At 43.4% G+C, this 22207-nt stretch overlaps 1 protein-coding gene across 1 annotated transcript in view; it reads left to right on the top strand.

Annotated features, from left to right (window-relative positions):
• adgb (androglobin) overlaps window positions 1-22207 on the top strand; it is an 80774-nt gene that overhangs the window by 16480 nt on the left and 42087 nt on the right. The window contains exons 7-16 of the mRNA XM_078173816.1: window positions 2101-2187; window positions 7171-7343; window positions 9415-9491; window positions 12075-12249; window positions 12682-12775; window positions 13677-13830; window positions 18918-18963; window positions 21248-21359; window positions 21507-21570; window positions 21699-21806. Of these exons, the coding sequence (XP_078029942.1) occupies window positions 2101-2187; window positions 7171-7343; window positions 9415-9491; window positions 12075-12249; window positions 12682-12775; window positions 13677-13830; window positions 18918-18963; window positions 21248-21359; window positions 21507-21570; window positions 21699-21806 (1090 nt within the window). The remainder of the gene's footprint in view (window positions 1-2100; window positions 2188-7170; window positions 7344-9414; window positions 9492-12074; window positions 12250-12681; window positions 12776-13676; window positions 13831-18917; window positions 18964-21247; window positions 21360-21506; window positions 21571-21698; window positions 21807-22207) is intronic.

Raw genomic sequence — 22207 nt, 5'->3', positions numbered from 1 at the left:
GGCGCTGAGTAGCATTTTTGTAGTGGTTATGGGCTGTGGCTTTACTGATCAAGTTGTATTGATTTCACTTCCTCGGGTATCTTGACTGTTGACTGGACAGGTTGGCCACAGGATCCCAAGAGGACTAATTAGAGCCGCTGTAGCCATCTGTTTCAACAGAGAATTGTGTGCTAGGGATACATACACGCTCATTCAGCAAAATCGGTTCTAGAGTCTTAAAGAGTATGTTCGGTGTTTTTCAACCTGGACCCTATTTTCTCATTTGTTTGTGTTTGAGTGACTAATGGAAACAACAGTTTTTGAAATTGCAGGACAGGCTGCAGTGTAACTATCCGGGCCATGTTTGCACCGTTAATTTCTGTCTGCTAAAAGTGCTAGTTTTGTTCAGTCTGAGAATATTACAGAAATGATCCCTACAGAAAGAGACTTTTTTTTTTTAAGGGTAAGATCCTTTTTTAAAACCAGACACAACCCCAAAATCACCATCGCCAAACTCACCAGACTTCATAAACAGTAATGTTATCATTGTAAAACTCAGTTAATTCAAAGAAACAACGTAAAACTCAGATAAACCATCCCAGTTTGTCTTCACCAACTCTGGTTTGGTTGAAATAAACCATTAATTTACCCAGTTAGATGTGAAAATATTCTGGCTCTATACACGCTAAAATGGCTGTTCATTTATACGGAGTCTGGTTGGTTTGGTGATAGTGATTTTTGGGGCTGTCCTTGGTCAAACAAAAAGGTTCTCAGCTCTTTGACAAAAAGGTCTATCTCTGTGGGCATCTGCTCCATAACTTGTCAGACGCTTGTAATAACAATCTGAGCCTGTTAGTGGCAAAAAGCTGTGAGGCCCTGATCACACAGATGGCGTTTTGCCTGTTGTAAAATGCGATGTTTTTTTGTTTTTTTTTAACTGAATGCCAGGCAGGCAGAGGCTACTTTCTGTAGCTCTGGTTGAGGGTGAGAGGGTGTCAGTAAGTAGTTTGTTGGGAACAGGGAAACAGACCACCAGTACCACCAGTTGGTCCAGGAGCTTCTCCTCCACGATGGCTGTTTCCAGGCGTATTTAATGATGACTCAGGGGCAGTTTGACAACCTGCTGTCTGTCGTCGGGCCTAGCATATCAAAAATGAATACTAAGTGCAGGGAGTCCTTTGGTCCTGCCGAGCGACTTGGCACCACAAGTTTCTCCTCCATTGTTTGCCAACTGTAAACTTGTTGTCCTGACTACCACAGAAGGCTGACCTCTTAAATCATCTGATTGGACAATGGGGAAAAAAGTGGAGATGACATTGAGCACTTTTCAACTCTGAGTTGCGCCTAAAGTGCAGAAACGGAAAGCTGCCTCCAGTTGCTTAAACACTTTGTGCGGTGGCCTTAGTGGACTATACTGATGCTGCAAACGGGCATTGTTGTTTGCATTGCAGCCAATTCTGGTGCTGCTGGCTGCAGCAGTCTCGCTCAATACTGGACCCCTTTCAAAACTTGTTGTCCCCATTAGTCACTTAGACACAAAAACATGGGAAAATAGGGTCCAGGTTGAAAATACTGAACTTACCTTTCAAATGTGCAATACACGTTCAACAAATATAAAAATGTATAACATAAGATGAACCTGTATCCTTGACTTTCAGTCACCCAGACAGTAATTGTTGTTTTACACTTAACAGTTCTGGTGACTTGTTGACATACTTGTGATGATGCCTGAAATGGTCATCATGTTCACCAATCTACCGAAACAAAAAGAGTCAATTTTATGCATTATGCATATTTTATGATCATGCAGTATAAATTTCCATCACAAACACAAATATTTTAAATATGGTGAAGGTCACGGATGTCAGTTACCTTTTGTTGTCTTCACTGGTATCCTCCCTAAACATGATGCTAAAATGAGGACAGAAAACAAGAGAAACTGTTATCAGTTGCCTAGCAACAGCATTTGAGGGTTAAACCACTTGAAAGCCAAGCATATTGTGTACGATTTCTCATATTGAAACCATGACCTCACAAGTTCCATTTGAGAATAGTGCCAATACCTCTATGAACCGGGTCTCTGGTTTGTTGCTCATTTGGTTTTTTGTGTTTGTTTCTCAGTGTAGTGTCAGAGGTCTTCGGAGAGGTGGGCGAGTTCACCTTTATCCACACCCTCACTGGCTGGATCCCAGAAATCAGCCCTATAAAGTAAGGTCTTCATTCGTCTTCTCTACTCTGCCTGTCTTCTGCGTCTCTTGTTCTAAATGTTATCCATAAGTATACCCATTGATTGTGTCTTTTTAATGAGGTTGACATTCTCTCCCTTTGCTTTTATTTTTTCCCTCTCTGGAAAAAAAATAGTGAGAATAAAAGAGACTATTTAATCTGGTAGTTCATCACAATAAAGGCTGTGGCCCTAAATGCACTCACACATTCTGATAAGCTGTGTATTTTCCCCCTCTCATGTGTGCTATTTTATAAAGTATACCGTAGCAACGAGAGACGGGAGTGTATCTGTGTACTATAGTATGGAAAGTCACACTTTGGGAGAAAATGATTGAGGTCTAAAATGGAAACAAGGAGGTATATAATAAAGGGGGAGGAGAGGCAGTGTGCAGTGGAGAATCTCAGCTTGTCAGTGATGGAACTTTAATGGGGCAACAGTGTTTTGGAGTGGAGCTGGGGAGTGTTATTCTCTCTAGCTCAGCAGGTTAGCTGCTGTTAGTGGGTCGCCTGGGGAGTCTATCAACACGTACAGGCACTGAGCATAACCGTGTTTGTGTTTCAGATTGATTCGTGACACATGAGTTTGCAGCCTCATAAGCACGTTTACACACACACACACACACACACACCCACACATGCATAGGATTTTACTTACAACATCTACTGCTGTTAACAAAAAAAGTACTATTTCTACCAATATTTTGGCTGGAAAAATAAAAATTAATGCTGTCTAGTTTATATCCTATTTGTTGTACTAGCTGGTTGCCATAAGAACCTGGGATAGTTGTTATTCTGGCTGACACTTAAGGCGTTTCTCAATACCAAGTACGCCAAGTTTGGACTTGTGCACTTGGGAGTTCGGACCTGGCAAGTTTGACTTGGGAGTACAAACTCCCAAAGACGGCTGCCATTGCTGCTGGTCTGTGAGAAATGCATTCTGGGATACCTGGCTGTCAGAAGTCCACACAAGTCACCTCCCGATGCATTCCCGATGGAACGGGCATTTGGACTGTACTTGGCTGGATGCGGACTTTGAATTGGAACAGTACTTGGACTACGACTGATGACGTTTCACAAGTCTGCAAGAACACAATTACAGGCAAGAATGCAGATTGAGAAACGCCTTTAGAATCAGCACAGAAGAGCCATTGTTGTAATTATGGCTGGGTATTGAGACTTGATACATTTAAGGTTTCAACCGAAATAACCCAGTACCAAGTAGCATCAAAACTTCTCCAGATGATACCTGCATTGATCCTTTTCAGCGTTGGTGGTCTGATCCTGGATCTTGCAGACCCCCTGCTGGATTGGCGACCCTTCTGTTGCTGTGCTTCTCTCAGCAGCGGCTAACATCCAACAATGAGCTGTTACACAGTCCCAACAAACTCACACCAACAATTAATCGGCTGGCCACGTTAATAATTGCTAGGTATATTAGCTGTGTGATGCTAACAGTTAGCCCTGTCACTGTGTCTGTCCAGGCAGACTATGACAACTGTCCCCAGAGTGGAGCTCACACTTCAGCAGCAGCTAGAACCCATAAAGTCTGTTGTGTGTTTAAGTCGAGTGCGGTATATTTGACAGTCGGCAGTTCAGCGTGCTGAGGTGCCACGTAAACATTTGAAAGTATGACCATGCTACACTAACCTGGAAATCCAGATGCCCTGCCCCTAGCAAATTCGAATTTGCACTGCACAGGGATCTGGCCCTGACGAGCAGAGCCCGCTGAATCGCCATCGGACCAATCAGAGTCTATCTGTCTGACAGAGGTGGGCTCTGGGTGGGCGTAACATGATGAGGACAGCGCTGCGCCGTAGGAGTCTAAAAATAAACAGCCAAGATGGTAGCTGCTGAAGGACCGCGTCCATTCAATTTAGCTTTGGAAGAAACGCTAAGCCTACTACACTTATCTTTTTCCTTGAGAGAGGAACAGAAGACTGCCCTAGAAGCCTTCGTTTCCAGGAAGGACGTTTTTGCCGTTTTGCCGATGGAATACGGCAAAAGCATAATATATCAGTTAGCCCCACTGGTCGGCAAACCAATGGGGCTAACTGCAATGAATACATCACCTTGTTTTTTGCTCTGATTGGCTATCGTGCTATCCGATTGCATGTAGCGGCATTCGATATGCCTCAGTTAGTGCCGCCCCTTGGGTAGGAGGGGTGTATCGTGAGGGTCAGACTCAAAATCTTTCTAGATTTGAGTCTGGATTTCCAGGCTAATGCTACACACCGCTGGTTCCCAACTGGTCCAGACACAGGTTCTAGATTTCTCCTTTGTCATTACTTCAAGGTCGACCGAGTTAAGTAGATTCAGCATCATACTTGTGTTTGGCCATGTTGTTGAACTAATTTGCTGTCTCTGTTAAAGCAGCTGTGCGGAACTTTACGTTTTCGTTGATTATAGCGCCCTTTTTGGTCGAAGCGGTATGACACCCACAGCCTGGTGTTGTAAAATTCCGACTGCAGCCTTCGGCTTCATTCATAAAATCTCGACTGCAACCGGCAATTACCGCATGCATTTGTTTTGGAGAGCGAGAGGAAAATCATAAATGTTCTGGTGTAGCTCTGAATTTCTTAGAAACTGAGGACAACTGCCTGCTGTATATTTGTGTTCATGGTCACAGTCACAGATAATTTTGTGGTGTTTGTTGTAACGTTACTAGACAAAAGCGGTTCACATCAGCTAACGTTACATTTAGCTTGCTTATAACTTCCATGTCGTCATATATTGAAGTGAAACAACGTCTAACAAGTTGCGGTATATTCTCTAAATAAAAACAAAAATTCAATACCTGTCGATTAGGAAAAGGACCAACTCGGGATCAGTTTTAAAACCTTTCAAATCTCTCAGCCCGACCAAGGTTTACACTTGTTTGGGCTCGAGCCCTGTCACTGTCCCGTTTAACCTTCTTCTGTTCTTTTTCTTGTAGATGGTGCTCCTTCTTTATCCGCCATGATATCGAAAGTACAACCAAGTCCTTATAGATACATCTGGTAAAACTGTTATGTGTTCAGCAATGTCCGTTGTGTACCGCTTACTCGAAGAACACTCTCTGTAAACACTGCTCTTCTTCTTCTCTCAGTTTATTGGTGGATCGCAAACAACTTCCAGGTGCATACCACCACCTACTGTACAAGAGACTACTCCCTACTACATGTCATTTAGCCTGTTTCTTAAATCCTACTTGTAAACATGGCTCCTTCTTCTTCTGTGGTTTAACGGCTGTGGGCCGCTGCGGGCGTGCAGACTTACTTCCGCCTCCGGGTGCCGTATTCTGGTTTGCTGACTTCTGCTGTGTCCGACTCGAGACAGGCTACGCTAAATAGCCATATAGAGAAAGGCTTTTTTGTCGCTGTTGGGTTCAAATAAATATGCGGATCTTCAAGGGGGGGGGGGGGGGGGGGGGGGTGATACGAACTAGGGACAGTTTTATGAATGGTAAAAAGTTCCGCACAGCTGCTTAAGTAGCTGTCTGTAAGTCACTCACTCTACAGTGGGAAACAGCACTTCAAAATAAAAGCTCTGTGCTGGAAATTCACTGTACTTAAAAATAAAGTGTGTTTTTTACAAACTTGACATGTTTGAGAGTCACTGGTGGTCCATTCAGAATGGATCCGCGACCCTCTTTTGGACTGTGACTCACCATTTGGGAACCACTGCTCCGTTGGTATTGGTATCATAACTTTTTAAAAAATGATATCCAGCATTAGTTGTTATCAAGTTCTATATTTTTTAAATTGGTCCATATTGTGCTCTGGTGCGTCATTATCAGCCACTGTCTGTACCTTCCACAACTAGTGAGCCAATTTGGAGGAACTATTTTTTGGGTTGCCTGATCCTCGAGATTCCCCCGCCCTCACTTGGAGGTAGCCCTACTAAAAACAGGAGAGGCACATGCTGTAATTCAAGCCAGATTTCAGCCAATGGACAACAGAAACAAAGTGATGTCCTTCAAATAAAATAACATGACTCTCTACGTATCACACATAAAATGATACTCACCGATTCTCTGATACTAACTTGCTTCTCACCATGCTGTCTGCATAAGTGCACTGAGATGACCCTCAAATCTGGCATGGTAGGGAGGCTAGGAACCTGCTCCAACTTCATTCCTCACTGGTCTCTCCAATATGTTCAGTCATTTCTAGGAGGGTCAGTCTTCTTTCTAAAAGGTCTCTGTTTTTAATTTGCATTTCAATGTTTTTATGCTTTTTAAAGATGTTTTGATGCATTATGTAAAGCACTTTGCATCGCCTATTTGTATGAAATGTGCTATACAACAACAAACCTAACCTTGCTTTCAGTAAAAAATATCATCCAACGAATGTGTTGAAGTAGAAATGAGGTTGTATTATGCACTTTTATTTTCAAGCGAGAAGGATATGCTGATGTAAGAACTGCAGCCTATGTATTGCAAATAGAGGGACAATGAATGCACAGCAGCAGGAACAGAAACTGCAGTAGGTTCAGGGTTAAGATGGAGTGCAGAAACAGTAGACTTCATCTGGTATTCGAGAAGTCGTGGCATTGTAAGTGTTGTTAGCTCAACAACAGATGTGACGACTCAAATCAGTGGCCTTGTGGTAGAGTGTCCGCCCTGAGACTGGGAGGTCGTGGGTTCGATCCCCGGCCGGGTCATACCAAAAACTATAAAAATGGGACCCATTGCCTCCCTGCTTGGCACTCAGCATCAGGGGTTGGAATTGGGGGGTTAGATCACCACATGATTCCCGAGCACGGCACCGCTGCTGCTCACCGCTCCCTCAGGGGATGGGTCAAATGCGGAGAACAAATTTCACACATTCAGGTGTGTGACAATCAGTGGAACTTTACCTTTACCTTTACCATTAGTGTTTCTCCTCCAGCAAGTCTGTAATTTTGTATTGGACAAGCAGACAAATTCCAGACAAAGCTGACTCAAAAATGCAGTAAGCAATGCTAATTTTTCACCCCTCTTCTCAGGTCCGTATATCTTGGAAAAACCTGGGATTTCTTACAAGACACCATCCCCATGTTTACATACCCAGATGAGAGTCCGCCGGAGACTAAGACTCAGACTGCAGATCCAGCTGCAGGGAGAGATTCCAGTTTCAGTGACGGCAAGAATCAGCTGCCTGAGCCAGAGAATAGTAAAGGTCTGAATTGTGCCACAGTCTCACACAAACACACACACATAATCACAGAGAGGCATACATGCATACCCAGAAACATACATCTCAATTACACACTGTGCTTGCACATCTAATTGAGTGAGTCAATTAAATCAATCATTCATTAGAGTATGATCATTTGTATGCACATAACACTACAGCGTATTCATTAGTCAGTGCATTGTTTGAAAAATTATGTGTTGTGTGTGTGTGTGTGTGTATTCATGCAGTAGTCAGTGGTGGAAAACTAAGTACATTTACTCAAGTACTTAAGTACAGTTTTGACATACTTCTACTTACTGCTGCTGCTACTTTACTTGTATACACTACTCCACTACACGTACTTATTACTTATTACATTTATTTGACAGTTTTAATTACTGAACAGATTCAGATTAATGGCACAAATATAGTCCAAAAAACAAATGATGATGCATCATTACAGAGTAGGATGAAACTTTATTGATCCAAGGTGGAGATTTCACAAGCTACCCAGCCGTATGTAAAGTAATTAAAGTGAACTGAAGTGATACATTAATCCATTAGTAATTATAATCTGATTATACATATTGATTTGAAATGGGCCATTCTGCATAAATTAGTGCTTTTACTTTTGGTACTTTAAGTGTATTTGGATGCTAGTGCTTTTGCTGAAGTATAATTTCGAATGCAAGGCTTCTTTACTGATGTGTTACTACTCTGACTTGAGTGGAAGATCAAAGTACGTCTTGCACCACTGGCAGTACTGTATATTTATATGTATGCGAATGCACAGTCTGTGTGTAAATCTCTGTTTTCCTCCCGCTGCATCCATAATTCAGCTACTACAGAGCATGACAATGAATATTTAATTGTCGTACAGAAACTCGCACTTATCAATGATTACATTCTCATATAGCAGTAATAACACTGACACCTTTACGACTGGGAAACACTCCAGGCTTAAGTTCACTACCATGCCATGTAGCAATTTTCTTCAGCTGCCTCTTTCCTGTTGTTTCAAGCATCACTTCCTGTTTTCCCGAGCTCATGTATTATGGAGCGCGTGGAGGGTTAATGCGTGTATGGCGGACTATAAATAAACCAGCAGAGGGAGCAGTGGCAGGGTGAATTATTTGGTGTTCCAGCAGGGCAGAAGAGCGTCCCAAGTCAAATGTGGTTATGCGATGAATGCAGGATTGAAACATGTCTTCAGAAAAGAGCGTGTGGCTTGGAGTTGTTTCAGGTCATCGACAGTAAAAGTCTTCATTAAGGTTGTGCAGTTAATTGCTAGAAGACTTTGTAATTGCAATACAACACATTAGAGGTATAAACTCATTTAAAAACATGACACATTTGTGAATATTGGGCCGCAGTATGAATTAAAGCCCCTCTGTCTTGCTCTTACCCACAGTAATCTGTTCCTTGGTCTCTCCTACAGTTGCACTTGTTTACAGTAATTAAAGTGTTGGGTATTACCAGCATAATGACATATAGGCCTAGAGTGGTATTACATTTATCCTTTAGGGAAATGCATCATGTACACGCATGCAAAAACAAATAAAAAAATCCCTACACGTTCTTTCTCTCCCACTGCTTTGGCGCCCGCAGTAGCATTCCATTGAAATGCAGAAATTGAAATGCATAAAGCACGACGCAGTGTGAGAACCACTTCTCTGTTCAATTCTTAATGTGTAGCCTTTATATTAGTCTCGCAGTGCTGCCATCTCTCTTCACCACGGTCCTCCAAATTGATTTTCCATGTCTCCTGGCACATGTGCTCCGTATACAATTTACTCTAAGATGCACCATAGGGGGCAGGGCCATCCATAGATAACCTAGATAACTCTCTTGTCGCCGTATTTATACCTGTGGAGGCCAAGAGTGCTTTCATGTCTGAAATGTAATGTTTTATTGTCTTCATCGTGTTTAATGACAGTCAATTGATCATTTCAGTCTCTTAATAGGCTGTACTGTGTAGTGATAGAGTATTTTTTGTGTGTCCATAGTGTGACTTTGCAAATGCCTGTTGGCTTTACCTGAACTGATGTCAGTCTTCTTTGTGTGTGATTCTCAGGTGCCCCCAAGGTAGTGGTGTGTGCCAGCTACTACCCTTTACAGCCACAAAACAATTCCTTTGGGTTTGGACAAATGGTAGGTCTTCTCTCTATCCCTCCTCCCTTGCTGGCTACGCATGCACTTGCTCATTCAGTGCAGGTTTTGTACTTCAGTCACACCGTAACGAGACACATTTGCATCCATGAAAATTAGATTTCACCTTCTGTAGATTGCACTCAGATCTTCATTACAGATTTGGAAGCCTAAAATAGAGAGATTCACATTCTGATGCAAATACTACATAGTCTGGATGCAATCTGGCCAGAATGTCTACATGAGCATTTTAAATATGTGGAGAGGAGGAGGAAACTCAACCTCTGATGTTAGGAGTTGGATCAATGACCTACGCAGTACAAATGGTACACTTTAAAGCAGCTCTATACGATATTCAGATCACTATTTGCTATGTAAAGATAGCGTGAAGTAGTGGTGTCCTTTGTCCATTGTCACCTCACAGCAAGAGGGCTCCTGGTTCAAACCTGGTGTGGGGGGTTTGAGACTGGGGTGAGGGAGCCCCTCAGTGCGGAGTTTGTATGTTCTCCCCATGTCAGTGTGGGTTTTCCCTGGTGTACTCTGTCCAAAGACATGCAGGTTAGCTGGTGACTCTAAATTGTCCATAGGTGTGAATGTGAGTGTGAATGGTTGGCTGTCTCTATGTGTCAGCCCTGTGATAGTCTGGTGACCTGTCCAGGGTGTACTCCGCCTCTCGCCCAATACCAGCTTGGATAGGGACCCCCCCCGTAGTCCCCAACAGGATAAGTGGCTACAGAAAATGAATGAATGAATACCTTTGTGTGTGTTGTAGTCCGAGCTTCTTTGTTGGTTGTTGTGGTGAGCCAGTTCGGCTACATGTGCATGTTTGTGCATATCTGTATCCCAATGGTTAGCTAATCGCCACCACTCTGCACTGAGCTTATATGACGGTTACCACTGATAACGGCATGGTGTTGTCATGGAGGTGTAGTGCCCAACCTCTGGTTCCCTTCCCAAGTTAACACCGTTAGCTTTGTCGGCGCTGTCACTGTTGTTTAGCGCTGTTTATGGGGTTACCAACATTTGCCAGCCACCTCCATGTTGAGAACTGTTCTCGTACTCGTCGTCCTCTGCTTATCCGGGTCCGGATCGCGGGGGCAGCAGCCTCAGCAAAGAAGCCCAGACAGTCTTCTCCCCACCCACTTCCGTCAGCTCTTCCAAGGGAACCCTGAGGCGTTCCCAGGCCAGCCAAGCGACGTAATCCCTCCAGGGGGTCTCCAGGAGGTCTCCTCCCGGTTGGACATGCCCGAAACACCTCCCAAGGGAGGCGTCCGGAAGGCATCCTTACCAGATGCCCGAACCACCTCAACTGGCTCCTCTCGATGTGGAGGAGCAGCGGCTCTATTTCGAGTCCCTCCCAGATGTCCGAGCTCCTCACCCTATCTCTAAGGCTGAGCCCAGCCACCCTGCAGAGGAAGCTCATTTTGGCTGCGTGTACTCGCGATTTCGTTCTTTCGGTCACTACCCAGAGCTCGTGACCATAGGTGAGTGTTTGGAACGTAGATCGACCAGTAAATTGAGAGCTTCGCTTTCTGGCTAAGCTCCCTCTTCACCACCGGTTAAGCGCCTGCATCACTGCTGATGCCTCCCCAATCCACCTGTCAATCTCCCGCTCCATCCTACCCTCACTCGTGAACAAGATCCCGAGATAATTAAACTGCTCCACCTGATGCAGGACCTCCCCTCCGACCTGGAGTGGGCACGCCACCCTTTTCTGGCTGAGGACCATGGCCTCAGACTTGGAAGTGCTGATCCTCCAGGTCACAAAGTTTCTCATTTTACACCTAAACGGTACACTAAAGTACATTTCTGAAAACAGCTGAGGTGAGAAATGGGCAATGCAGTAACAGAATCTTGAAACATATTTGATCAGAGCAGCCTAGTTTGACAATTTGACCATAGTTCACAGAGTGATTGAAATGAAACAGCTGCTTTAGAGACTTCTTATACTGTGCCATGGTAGATTTTTAGCAGGTGCCATCAGAGGCAGTTGAAAGAAGAGGAGGGACATGCTTTTTTTCCACAGATTATCTGTCTCATGCACTACTTTCAGAATTGAATGACAGTATCAAATATTACAAAAAATTATTTTCAAAAAGTTAACAACTGTAACTTTAACTCACACATAATAATGATTTTACCCTAAATGTGAAACATGTAATTGTATTTCAATGCTTATTATAATATACACTGTCTTAGTCACCTCTGTTACAGAGCACAGTAATGTGAAAAATGTACTGAAGCCCCAAAGTAATAGTGGGTGGTGGAGATGAAACACAACAGTGCCTGTGACCTGGGGGCATGGTGTGTTCTATTTGGATGCTTTGCCTCAACAGGCTTCACTTGTTTTATTATTTACGCCCATACTACACAGGGCTAATTGGTGGACAGGATTTTGCTTTGTTAGAGGTGTTGTATCACCTCCACTCTGTGATCATAGGTCAGAACCCCCTTTTTAAAGTTAGACCTGATTTACCTGTAGAGCTGGTTACAGGTGACAGTAATCTCAGTATGGGAGAATAATTTTTAAAATGAATACTGCATGTGTGCTTATTTCTGTGCATTTGTCTCTCTGCTGGCTCACAGGCTAATTCCTCAGAGTATCTCCGTCAGTACGGTCTCTCATTGCTGCACAGCCACATTGTCCTGCTGACCAGAACCCGGGCATGCCAGCTGGAGGCACCACCCAGACCTCAACCTGTGCCCAGATGGAAACTCATCCGCCAGCGGAAGGAGATCGTGGTCACAGATGAGCCACGGAGTACGTGAGAGACAGAAAAGGAGGCAGGAAATAAAAAATGTTAAAATTAAGTTTAAAAACAAAAAGGTGGTGAAGGGGGGGACCAGGAGGAGGATGCAGGGGAGGATATCAAACAGACAGAAAAGCACAAATTATGCGATAGAGTGTAGGTGAATGTCATAAATAAATATGACTAGAAAGAGAAGCGAGTGCTAATGCAGGAGATTTAGAAGCTGCAGTACAGAGGGCACACAGTACCGCATGCTGAAATGAAAAAGGGAGGAGGATAGCTACAATATTTCTGTAATGAAAATAGCTGCTGGCTCGGGCATATCTGACATCAGCTGATCTCTGGGTGAAACAGAAAATGCAGCAAAAAGAGTCAGAGTGTGAAAAAAGCAGTGCTGGAATGATGTGTGAGATTTTTTTTTTCCCTTTTCTGTTTTTTTGCAGAGCCTCCTGTGTCAAAACCAGAGCGGTTCATTGAGGTTGCCAGCCCTTTTCTCTCCTACCGTGTCAAGAGCAGCGCTGGCCCGATCCTGGAGCTGTGTGTACACTTAAATGATCTAAAACTGAGAAATGAAATGAGATGAGTCTTTTCTGTCGTCCTGCTCTTTTTACTGTATCACATTGCTTAAAAATTATTTCACTTTACTCTAACTAACCTTCTGCTGTAGAGGAAGAAAGGCAAGAAACAACTTTCATCTGAGGATCAAAAAAATTACACTAATAGTGATCACATTTCGCCCGTCCAGGCGTGTTACGTTATGTTACGTTACGGCGTGTTTTATCTCCTAACAGCATCGTCTACATATGGCATGTGTTCTGTTGACCCATATTTTCTCCAAAATCCAAAATATTTCCACACTGCTGATTTATTCTCGAGTAAATAACATTATCTTCATCATCTTTCTCTCGGCTGTTTGACATCTGCCTGCCGCTGTTTGACGGTGACAGACTTTGAAAACAAAAGCGTAACCTAAAGATGATGATATGGGTCGATATTTTCACTTTGCACGGATGACATTGGATCATTGATCACTGAATGGATATATCGATCCAGATCAATGGATCGATACACCCATACTTCTTATTGCACCTCCATCTCCGCCACCCCCATTCTCCCTGTGACATAAGACAATGCATATAGCAGTTGAAAAAGTCAAACTATGTTGGCTTTTTTCCTCTTCTATACCTTTGTGCTATGACCCTACAATGTCATAAAGATGTATTAAAAGAAATCACAGATCAAAGCAGGGTTATGGTTGCAATGCTGTTGCTTTTGGTGTTTATAATGTGACATGCATGACTCACGTGTGGATGATCCGGTGTATTGCTTCTAAATGTGTTGCCATGCGATGAGATGCATGTATGTCATGATTGTGATATAATGAATGTGCTATGTGCCCACATAACATGTGGCATGGATATGTGTCTTTGTGTGTCAGCAAGGCCAAGCAGAACGCTCAGAGGAAACGTTCCTACGGATCCCCTCTAGTGTCCATTGCTGAGAGAGAGGAGACTGAATGGCGAGAAAGCCTTGAGCCTGACGCAGCTGAACGCACCACTAACTCACCAAACAGCACAACAGACAAAACAGAGGTAAACAGAATGACTGTATGCTTGGGCACAGAGTTGATTTATACGTTCAGCGTGTGTGTTTTAATATCGTACAGAGCATTTTGTTGTTGCCGCATGGGGGAAACCACTGTAAACAATATATGAATGAATAGGTACATACTTTGAAACATGTCTGCAGGATGAGTTTAAGTAGGTGTGATGATCTGTGTAGCCCAGTATAATATATCCGTCCAACAGCTAAGATGGTAGCAGCTGTCTGCAAAATTTTGTTGCCTCTTTTTTTGTTATTTTGCCCTCCCTCACCCCTCTGTCTACCCTGTAAGTATGCAGTTGAAGGCTCATCAGAGTAGCTGTGTGTCAGTGACAACAAGGCTACCATCCCCCAGTCTCAAAGTCACTTCTGTTGTCTCCCAGCCAGGCCACCACTGACCAGGGGCACATCTGCACTAAAGAGAGAACCAGTGAGGGAAGGGAGAAGCGGAGGGAGGGGTGGTTCAGAGCAGCAGAGAGACACACACAGAGACAAGGATAGAAACAAAGACAGAGAGGAATAAAAAAAGGGGGACAACTGTGCAGAATAAGAAAAAAGGGGACTGAAAAATGAAAAGAAAGTGACAGCTGGACAGGGAGAGATGAAAGCGGAGCAGGAAACAGGGAGACGGGGAAGAGAGAATCTCTGGTGTGTGATGGTGGCGAATGGGGCGCGTGGGTTTCATACAGGGAGAGGTCGTGTACTGCGCTGATGAAAAAAGCAGTGCAATTAGATGGTGAGCCATCAGTGTCTGCGTCTCCTGGGGGGTTCATTATTACACTTCACTCCTAGCATACAGAGAAAAAATAGAGTTCATATTAATCGCCCTCTTGTGTAACTGTGACCAGTTATAGAGTGGTTAGGCTAGGGCAGTATGGACACGCTAATTTGATGTGTCGTTTGATGTGTGTGTGTGTGTGTGTGTGCACGCAGTCTTGTGGATTGGTTTGTGTATGTGTCATATGTGTGCCACATTTTTACTCAGCGTGTGTTCCCGCTCTTCACAAGCACGTGGTAGGTCACGTGCTGTGGGGACAGTACACAAGGGAGAAGGATTTTTTTTTTTTTTTGCTGTTGTGACCCCTCCCTCTGTTTCTGTCAACTTTGGTCAACAGTATTAACCTCTGTGCCTCGCTCCTAGAATATAAGATGCTGGTGTCACATGATGTCCCTAAGACCCTCAATGGCCTACTCACTCAGAAGAATTAAATCCCAGTGTAACAGAGCTGTTTTAACCTCTTGGTATGTGGTTAATCACTAAATTACCAAAGCCCCTATGGTTTCAGTTTTTGCCTACTATACACGAAAAAACTTTGAAAAAACTTTTTAAAGATACCACATCTAATGACAATCTGACTTTTTTAGTCACACACTAAGATTTTGCAAAGACTAGGGATCTTTCAGGCTCACTGTTTGCAACTCTGCAACTAGATTCCTTTTGAGATTGTTCCCCATCCTGCTCCCAGTGGAAAATATTACACCAAATATGACATATTAACACAGGGTGTCTATGGGTCCTTAAGAAGTCTTAAAATGGGGTGTCGGTAGCGTAGTGGATAGTGCCGGTGCACAGAGGCGATGCTTTGCTGTGGCGGTCACAGGTTTGATTCCGGTTTGCAACCCTTTGCTGCATGTCATCCCCCCACTCTCTCTCTCTCCCCCCATGTCATACTGTTGTGTCAATTAAAGGCAAAAAGCCCAAAAAATAATCTTAAAAGAACCCCAAAAAAACAGAAGTCTTAAAAAGTCTTAAATTGTTTTAAATTCAGATTCGATGGGTCTTAAATATTTTTGCTCACATTACCTTGAAAATTTCTCCAGCCTGACAGACCCAATGCTTGTTTATAATCACTGGAGAGACTGAAAAAAAAAAAAAAAATTAAATAAATCACGTGGTATTTCAGTGAATATTGTGATAATTAATAGCATTTTTGACAGCGATGACATTTTGTTTTCTTTTTTCATTAAACACATTAAACTTAAACTCATCCAATAGTTTACTTGGGAAGTGTACTTGTCACAAACACACATACTTTGGTCTTACATTTCATATAAGGTGATATTAAAAAGGTCTTTAAAAGTCTTCAATTTAACTTGGTTATGTCGGTAGACCCCCTGTAACAATTACATATATTTTCGCATAACTCTTAAAACGTATTATATAAAAAGCATAATATATTGACAGTAGTATTATCCATTTGGCATCAGTATAATCCATACAGATAAACAGTATTTGTTGTCATGTCGTCTAAAAATAGACGACATGACATTCCTCAAAAGTGAGGCCAATACATCGTGATCGCCCCCTGGTGACTGTCTGCATAACCCCCCACCCCCTTCATGTTAGCAGTTGGGATATCAGACAAACTAAAAACTCAAAGTAACCATCGAATAAATTTTTTTGTTTGGATTTTGTTGCCTTTTCTCGCCACAAGCCTCCGTTGGGTAACTGCACTATTTTAGTGGGAGGAGACTGTGGGAATGAGAGACGAACTGTTTCAAAAATGACAATTCCTCACTAAAGTAAGTGCTGGTTGGTGGATCAGATAAATGCAAAATTAAACATCAACCCTTGTTCATTCCACAACTCCACCAGTTTCTCCTCCTTTACCAAAGTACAAGAGAACCAAGCCTTATTCATGTTCTTGTCTCCCCAGAGTCCCCTCCATGTTTACTGTCTACCCTGTTTGCTGCTTCTTGTTTGGTGCTGGACAGAGCACACCTAGTCATAACTATTTGCATGAGCCAATATTAAAAACTTGTGATAACATTAAACAACAATGGACTTAAGAAAGCTCAGATTGAGTACTGTGACAACCTTACATCAAATGTTGGAGATCACGGGAGTGTGCACCCACTAAATGTAAAACTCTTGTGATTTTATTACTTTGGCACATTACTCATGCCAGAAAACTACACTCCCAAATGTCTAGTCCATAGACTATGCAAGGGCGCAGTAGCAGATCCTGATATGGGCCGAATGGACTTTTGCCCAGGGCGCCATTTATGCTAGAACTGCCACTGCAAGGGGTCGTACATATGCCATGTTTTTTGCGCCCTCACATTTTACATCTGTCCCACGGATAATATGATCACACACTTATAAACAGTGCCTGGAAGAGAATCAGCTCTGCACTCATGATTTCAGGTAAATAGGCTATGATACAGTACGTGTCAATGTTGCTTAGCAACCTCAAACACAACCTACAGCTGCGCTCTTGAAATCTGGCTCAAAAAAGGCACAAAAGTAACGCCCAGTGCCCGACCTCGTGTTTTCCAAGCGGGTACAGATGCGGCATGTCTTTAACCCCCCCTTAAGATGGACAATGCGTTTTCACTTGACTCAACTGTACAATATTGGAGCCAAAATATCTCGGCTACAGCAGCTGCCGTCTTGCGCTGGTGATGTCATCTGGAGCCAGAGTCTGCGCAGTAGCAATCTCTGCGATGTGAAGTTCCCATCAGTACACCCATCTGACCAATCATGAGTAGTGTCACTGATTGCGAGCACACTGATTGGCACACATACCTGCCAATCTATGATGTCAGCTAACTAATTAGCGGCAAACTTGAACGAAAGATGAACAGTTGAACATTCGTCAGCGTGATAAGAACTACCTGAATTGACAGAAACCATCTTTGGGAAAAATTTATTCCATGGTTACTTGGTTTTTAGTTTGTCTGATGTCCTAACTGCTAACATGGGGGGGGGGGGGGGGGGGGGTTATGCAGCCAGTCACCAGGGGGCGATCACGATGTTCTGGCATCACTTTTGAGGAGCTGTCATGTTGTCTATTTTTATTAAACAGCCTATGGTCTATTCTTGACTCTAAGATCAACGCATATGTGAATAGCCACAAAGAAATCTTTAACTTGATTTTATTTGACATGTTTCATGTATGTATTTGGGGGTAGACTTCAGGGGAAAATGTGAAATATGGAGACAGTCTCTTGGAGAGCAAAGACTTAACTCTGGCTGTGTAAAATAAAGTCCCATGAAGTGTGGGATTAAAGAAACGCACCCTCTTCCACCCATCAGCCCATGACTGTGATTTGATCACGGGAAAAAAATGTCTCTCTCCTCCGACAGCAGCAACTTAAACTCCCAGGAGCCTTGTGTGTAAGATCCATCACTCTCAATGTCCTCTTACTGTACACAGGTAAGAGATCTAATAAATAGCATGCTGTGGGTGGACGGGACACACCATGCCTTAGAGCTGGACTCAAAGTTTCACACACTCTTGCGACAACACACACACATGCGTTTACATGTTTTTGCTGCCGTGAAAGTGTTGCTATAGAGGTGGAGAGGAGGTCAAGTGTACCTCCCTATCACAATGCCTCTTTCCGTCTGTCTGGGTCTCCGAGTACTTATTCAGATAAGTGATGACTCACACACACAGACACACACACTCACTCTGACTCATCGGAGAGTCTTGGCTGGGGTTGCTTTGAAGTTACACGACACAAAGCCATAATTCTTATTCAGAGTAGAGTATACTGTTGGACACTCACCAGGGTTTTTCCTCAAGGGAACATTATTTGAGAGAAGAGCTTCAAATGAAAGGGCCTGGAGGAAGGCTCGCTCATATGAAACAGGTGTGCTGCTTCTCGCACTTGAATCCAGCTTTGTTATTGAAGCAGCAGACGGCGATGCCCTTTTCCCAGACACACCATTTTGTGCCTTGATCGGACAGAAGAACGTTTTATTTGAAGGATTTGTTAATGACTCATTAGCTGTATGTCTTTATTGTGTCGGGCAGACGAGCATGAAATCAGAGCTGTTGAGTAATTCCCCTCCAAGTAAAGTAACATGCTAAACAACATAATAACCCCTCGTCTGTCACTGACAGTCGAAGTAAATTAGAGCTGGTATTCCCTGGTGGTGCTTTTAGCAGGAGAGGAGCAGCCCTTGTCACATTAAACCGCGTCTCGTGTCCCGTGTTGTTCGGCGAGAACAGTGCAACACCACAGCTGGCATGGAATCACTAGAGGGCGGAGGCGTATCTCTGGCAGTGTTACTCTATCAGCAACTCACTGCTCATGCCTCTCTAACTCTGTCTCTCTGTCCCTTTAGGTTACTGCAGAGGACAGAGGGAAGGACGATGATGACATCTCCAATGGTAAAAGCTGTTCCTCTTTAATGCTGGGTCCCTCATTCATATAGAGAATAACCTGCACTGTATCTGTGCCTTAACTGGAGTCACATATCAGGCTTCCAGAATGGACAGGTGCCCATTAATTCAGCTTTATTGGAAATGATGGATGTTCAAATAAACACAAGAAGTTTGTGCTGTAGAGAAAGGATCAACACTCAGTGAAAAACCTAAGCCCTATGATAAGCTAATATGGCAAGGCTTAACTATAAAACCAATGAGCAGTGATAACTAGCATGTCTTTGGGGTCATCGGGTGGAAACCTCCTTTCACCAGTGTTTCGTCTAGTTGGTCCCACGACACCTCCAGGAGGCTAGACAGTGATCTCTAGCATCCCAGAGACACTCCCCTAATGCCAGGTCTCACTGCTCCCCTCCCCGCACCAACCCAATAACCTCCTTTACCTTACTTACACATGGCTTTCTCAGCCCAAACAGCACTGCCACCTTCAACCAAACCCAGGCTCCGTACATGCGAGCTCTAGGTAGAAGCAGGGCTGATACTACCTTTCCTAGCACATTCACCACACTCTATTTCACACGCTACATAGCATAACTACAATATAAGCTAAAGTTAAAGGAGCTAAATAAACTTACAGGATCAGCAAACACACTTACCTTGCCGCATGGCCTCAAACAAAATGGATTCAAATAGGCCACTCCCACACTTAAATAAACTTCCTCTTCCTGGACTTCCTCCTTACCTACACATGGCTCTCTCAGCCCAAACAGCACTGCCATCTTCAACCAAACCCAGGCTCCGTACATGCAAGCTCTAGGTAGAAGCAGGGCTGATACTACCTTTCCTAGCATATTCACCATACTCTATTTGACACGCTACATAGCATAACTACAATATAAGCTAAAGTTAAAGGAGCTAAATAAACTTACAGGATCAGCAAGCACACTCATCTTGCCGCATGGCCTCAAACAAAATGGATTCAAATAGGCCACTCCCACACTTAACTACTTCCTCTTCCTGGATTTCCTCCTGAGAGGAAGTGGATCTCTCCACCTGATCTCAAGGAGTTAGGTGCCCTGTTTAGTAGTTCCCCCTGCTGGCCCCCAACTGACATTACTTCTTCTCTTATAGATGAACTGGCTACATTTAATTGCTTCATCTGACATTTCCCTCACTGTCTTCTTCAAACTCTGTCCCCGCACTCCGAGTTCCCCCAGGAGTGAGACAGCTGATCTTGCTATGAATCCCCTACACCCCACTTCCACTGGACAAATCCTAGTCTTCCATCCTCGCTGCTCAGCTTCTGCTCCTAAGTCTGCATATCTAAGCTTTTTTCTTTCATAGGCTTCTTCCACTGAGTCTTCCCAAGGAACTGTCAGCTCAATGAAATAAACTATGTGTATGATGTAGTTAAAGGTCTTTGTTATTGGTTGACTTGAACAGCATCTGTGCAGTGTAGTCCAATTAATGTGATTACAAGTATTTCCATCTCTCGCCTCCACTCCCTCCATCTTTCTCTTGTTCTGTGCTTCCGTCAGTTGGCCAAGACACTTTGAAGGAGATGGGACTGTAATTATGTCTTATGACAACTAGCCAATTCACTGCCTTCTCTCTGCCCCCGTTTAGTTGCTTAGTAACACCTGCAGTTTGAGTTAGCGGACCACCATTGCTCAGCAGCAGAGACACTGGCCCTCGCCGCCTCAGCTTTCTGATCAGACTTCTCGCTTTGAGAAGAGCCTGGGGGCAGAGCAACTCTGTGTGTGTATGTGTGTGTGTTTTTTGGGGTGGAGTGTGTGTCTGTGTGCACACGTCTATGACTTTGCTCTGCATGCATTGAGATAGTGGGAGTCAGTGAGTGGGAGTATGGATGTGCATGTGTGCTTACACTATGCCATTATGTGGGAGTTTGGCCAATTCGGCTCACTGTGTTTAAGATAATGATTTGAGTCTCAGATAACTTGCTATGAGTCACAAGAGGAAAGGCATTTTGTTACTCGCAGTATTTTGCAATGGGAGATTTCAGAGGCAATATCTGTTTTGTGGCATAAAAAAGCCCCAGTCAACTCGGCTGCTACTCAGCTTTATAAGGACATGTTTTTCCCAGACTGAGAAGCTGCACATTTGCATTAGCAATAATGGGTGTTACAAAATAAAATCTCTTAGCTAGGCATTGGTTTACTGCAAACTTATTACCTCACATCAAAATTCTAATCCAACAAAATGATTATAAAAACATCATTAATCACGAATTCTGTCAAACTAAAGAGCGGACTTTGAATCTCTCTACCAGAGCGGCCCCAAACTTCATTGGAGGAGCCTGTAACTGAGGAACCCGCCGCTATTGTCACACCCATCCTGCAGGAGACCTGGGTGGACGTAGATGACTTTGCTAAATGCTTTCAGTGAGACACATGCACACACAGACACACATACATACTTCTGTACTGCAAACATACTGTACAAGGGGCCTAAAAGATAAAGATTATACTGTAATTGCTCTTATTAACTAAACTAAAAATAACTGACATTTATTCGTGTTCCTCTTCCAGGACTCTCTGGGTGTTCCATAAGCCAGAGATGTACCCACACAATATCCAGACATCTCATTTTAAGGTACAGTATGTATCATATAATGACCCAGTGACTTGTTTCTGCATGTTCAGTTTCCAAAGCTGGTACTTTTCATTAATTTTCACCAGCATTGGATATATTTTTTATTAATTTTGCTGTTATTTCCATAGAGCACTGTGTTGTCCAAAACTGCAGCGGGCACCAACTGTACTGGATCATCTACACACTTTCTTACCGCTGGATCCGTCCCTGTGACGTCTGCTGTAGCAAGCCCTGAAGTACACACATGCAGACACACAGAAACACATATGCAGCACAAATTTTACATGAGCACATAAATTGCCGTGTGTGATTCAACCTGATACATACAAACATACATTTTACCTACTAATGAAGCTTGAAAGTATGCTCTACAGCAGTGGCTCCCAACTGGTGGATCATGGTCCAAAAGTGTTTCACGGGTCCTTTCTGAATGGCCCGCAAGTGACTCACAAACGTGTTTGTAAAAAACACATTTTATTTTTAATTTCTCACACAGAGCTTTTATTTTCAAGAGCCATTTCCTGCTGTTGAGTGCGTAACTAATGGACAACTACGTGACAGAGACCGCAAACTAGCTCAACGACATGGCCAAATGCAAGTATGACGCTGAATGTATTACACTGTGTGGCCATTAAAC

Source organism: Epinephelus lanceolatus, chromosome 13 (assembly GCF_041903045.1).
Source record: "Epinephelus lanceolatus isolate andai-2023 chromosome 13, ASM4190304v1, whole genome shotgun sequence".
In the NCBI taxonomy this organism is placed as follows: domain Eukaryota; kingdom Metazoa; phylum Chordata; class Actinopteri; order Perciformes; family Serranidae; genus Epinephelus; species Epinephelus lanceolatus.
Note: the sequence above shows the minus strand (reverse complement) of the source record. Positions and strands in the feature narration are given on the sequence as shown.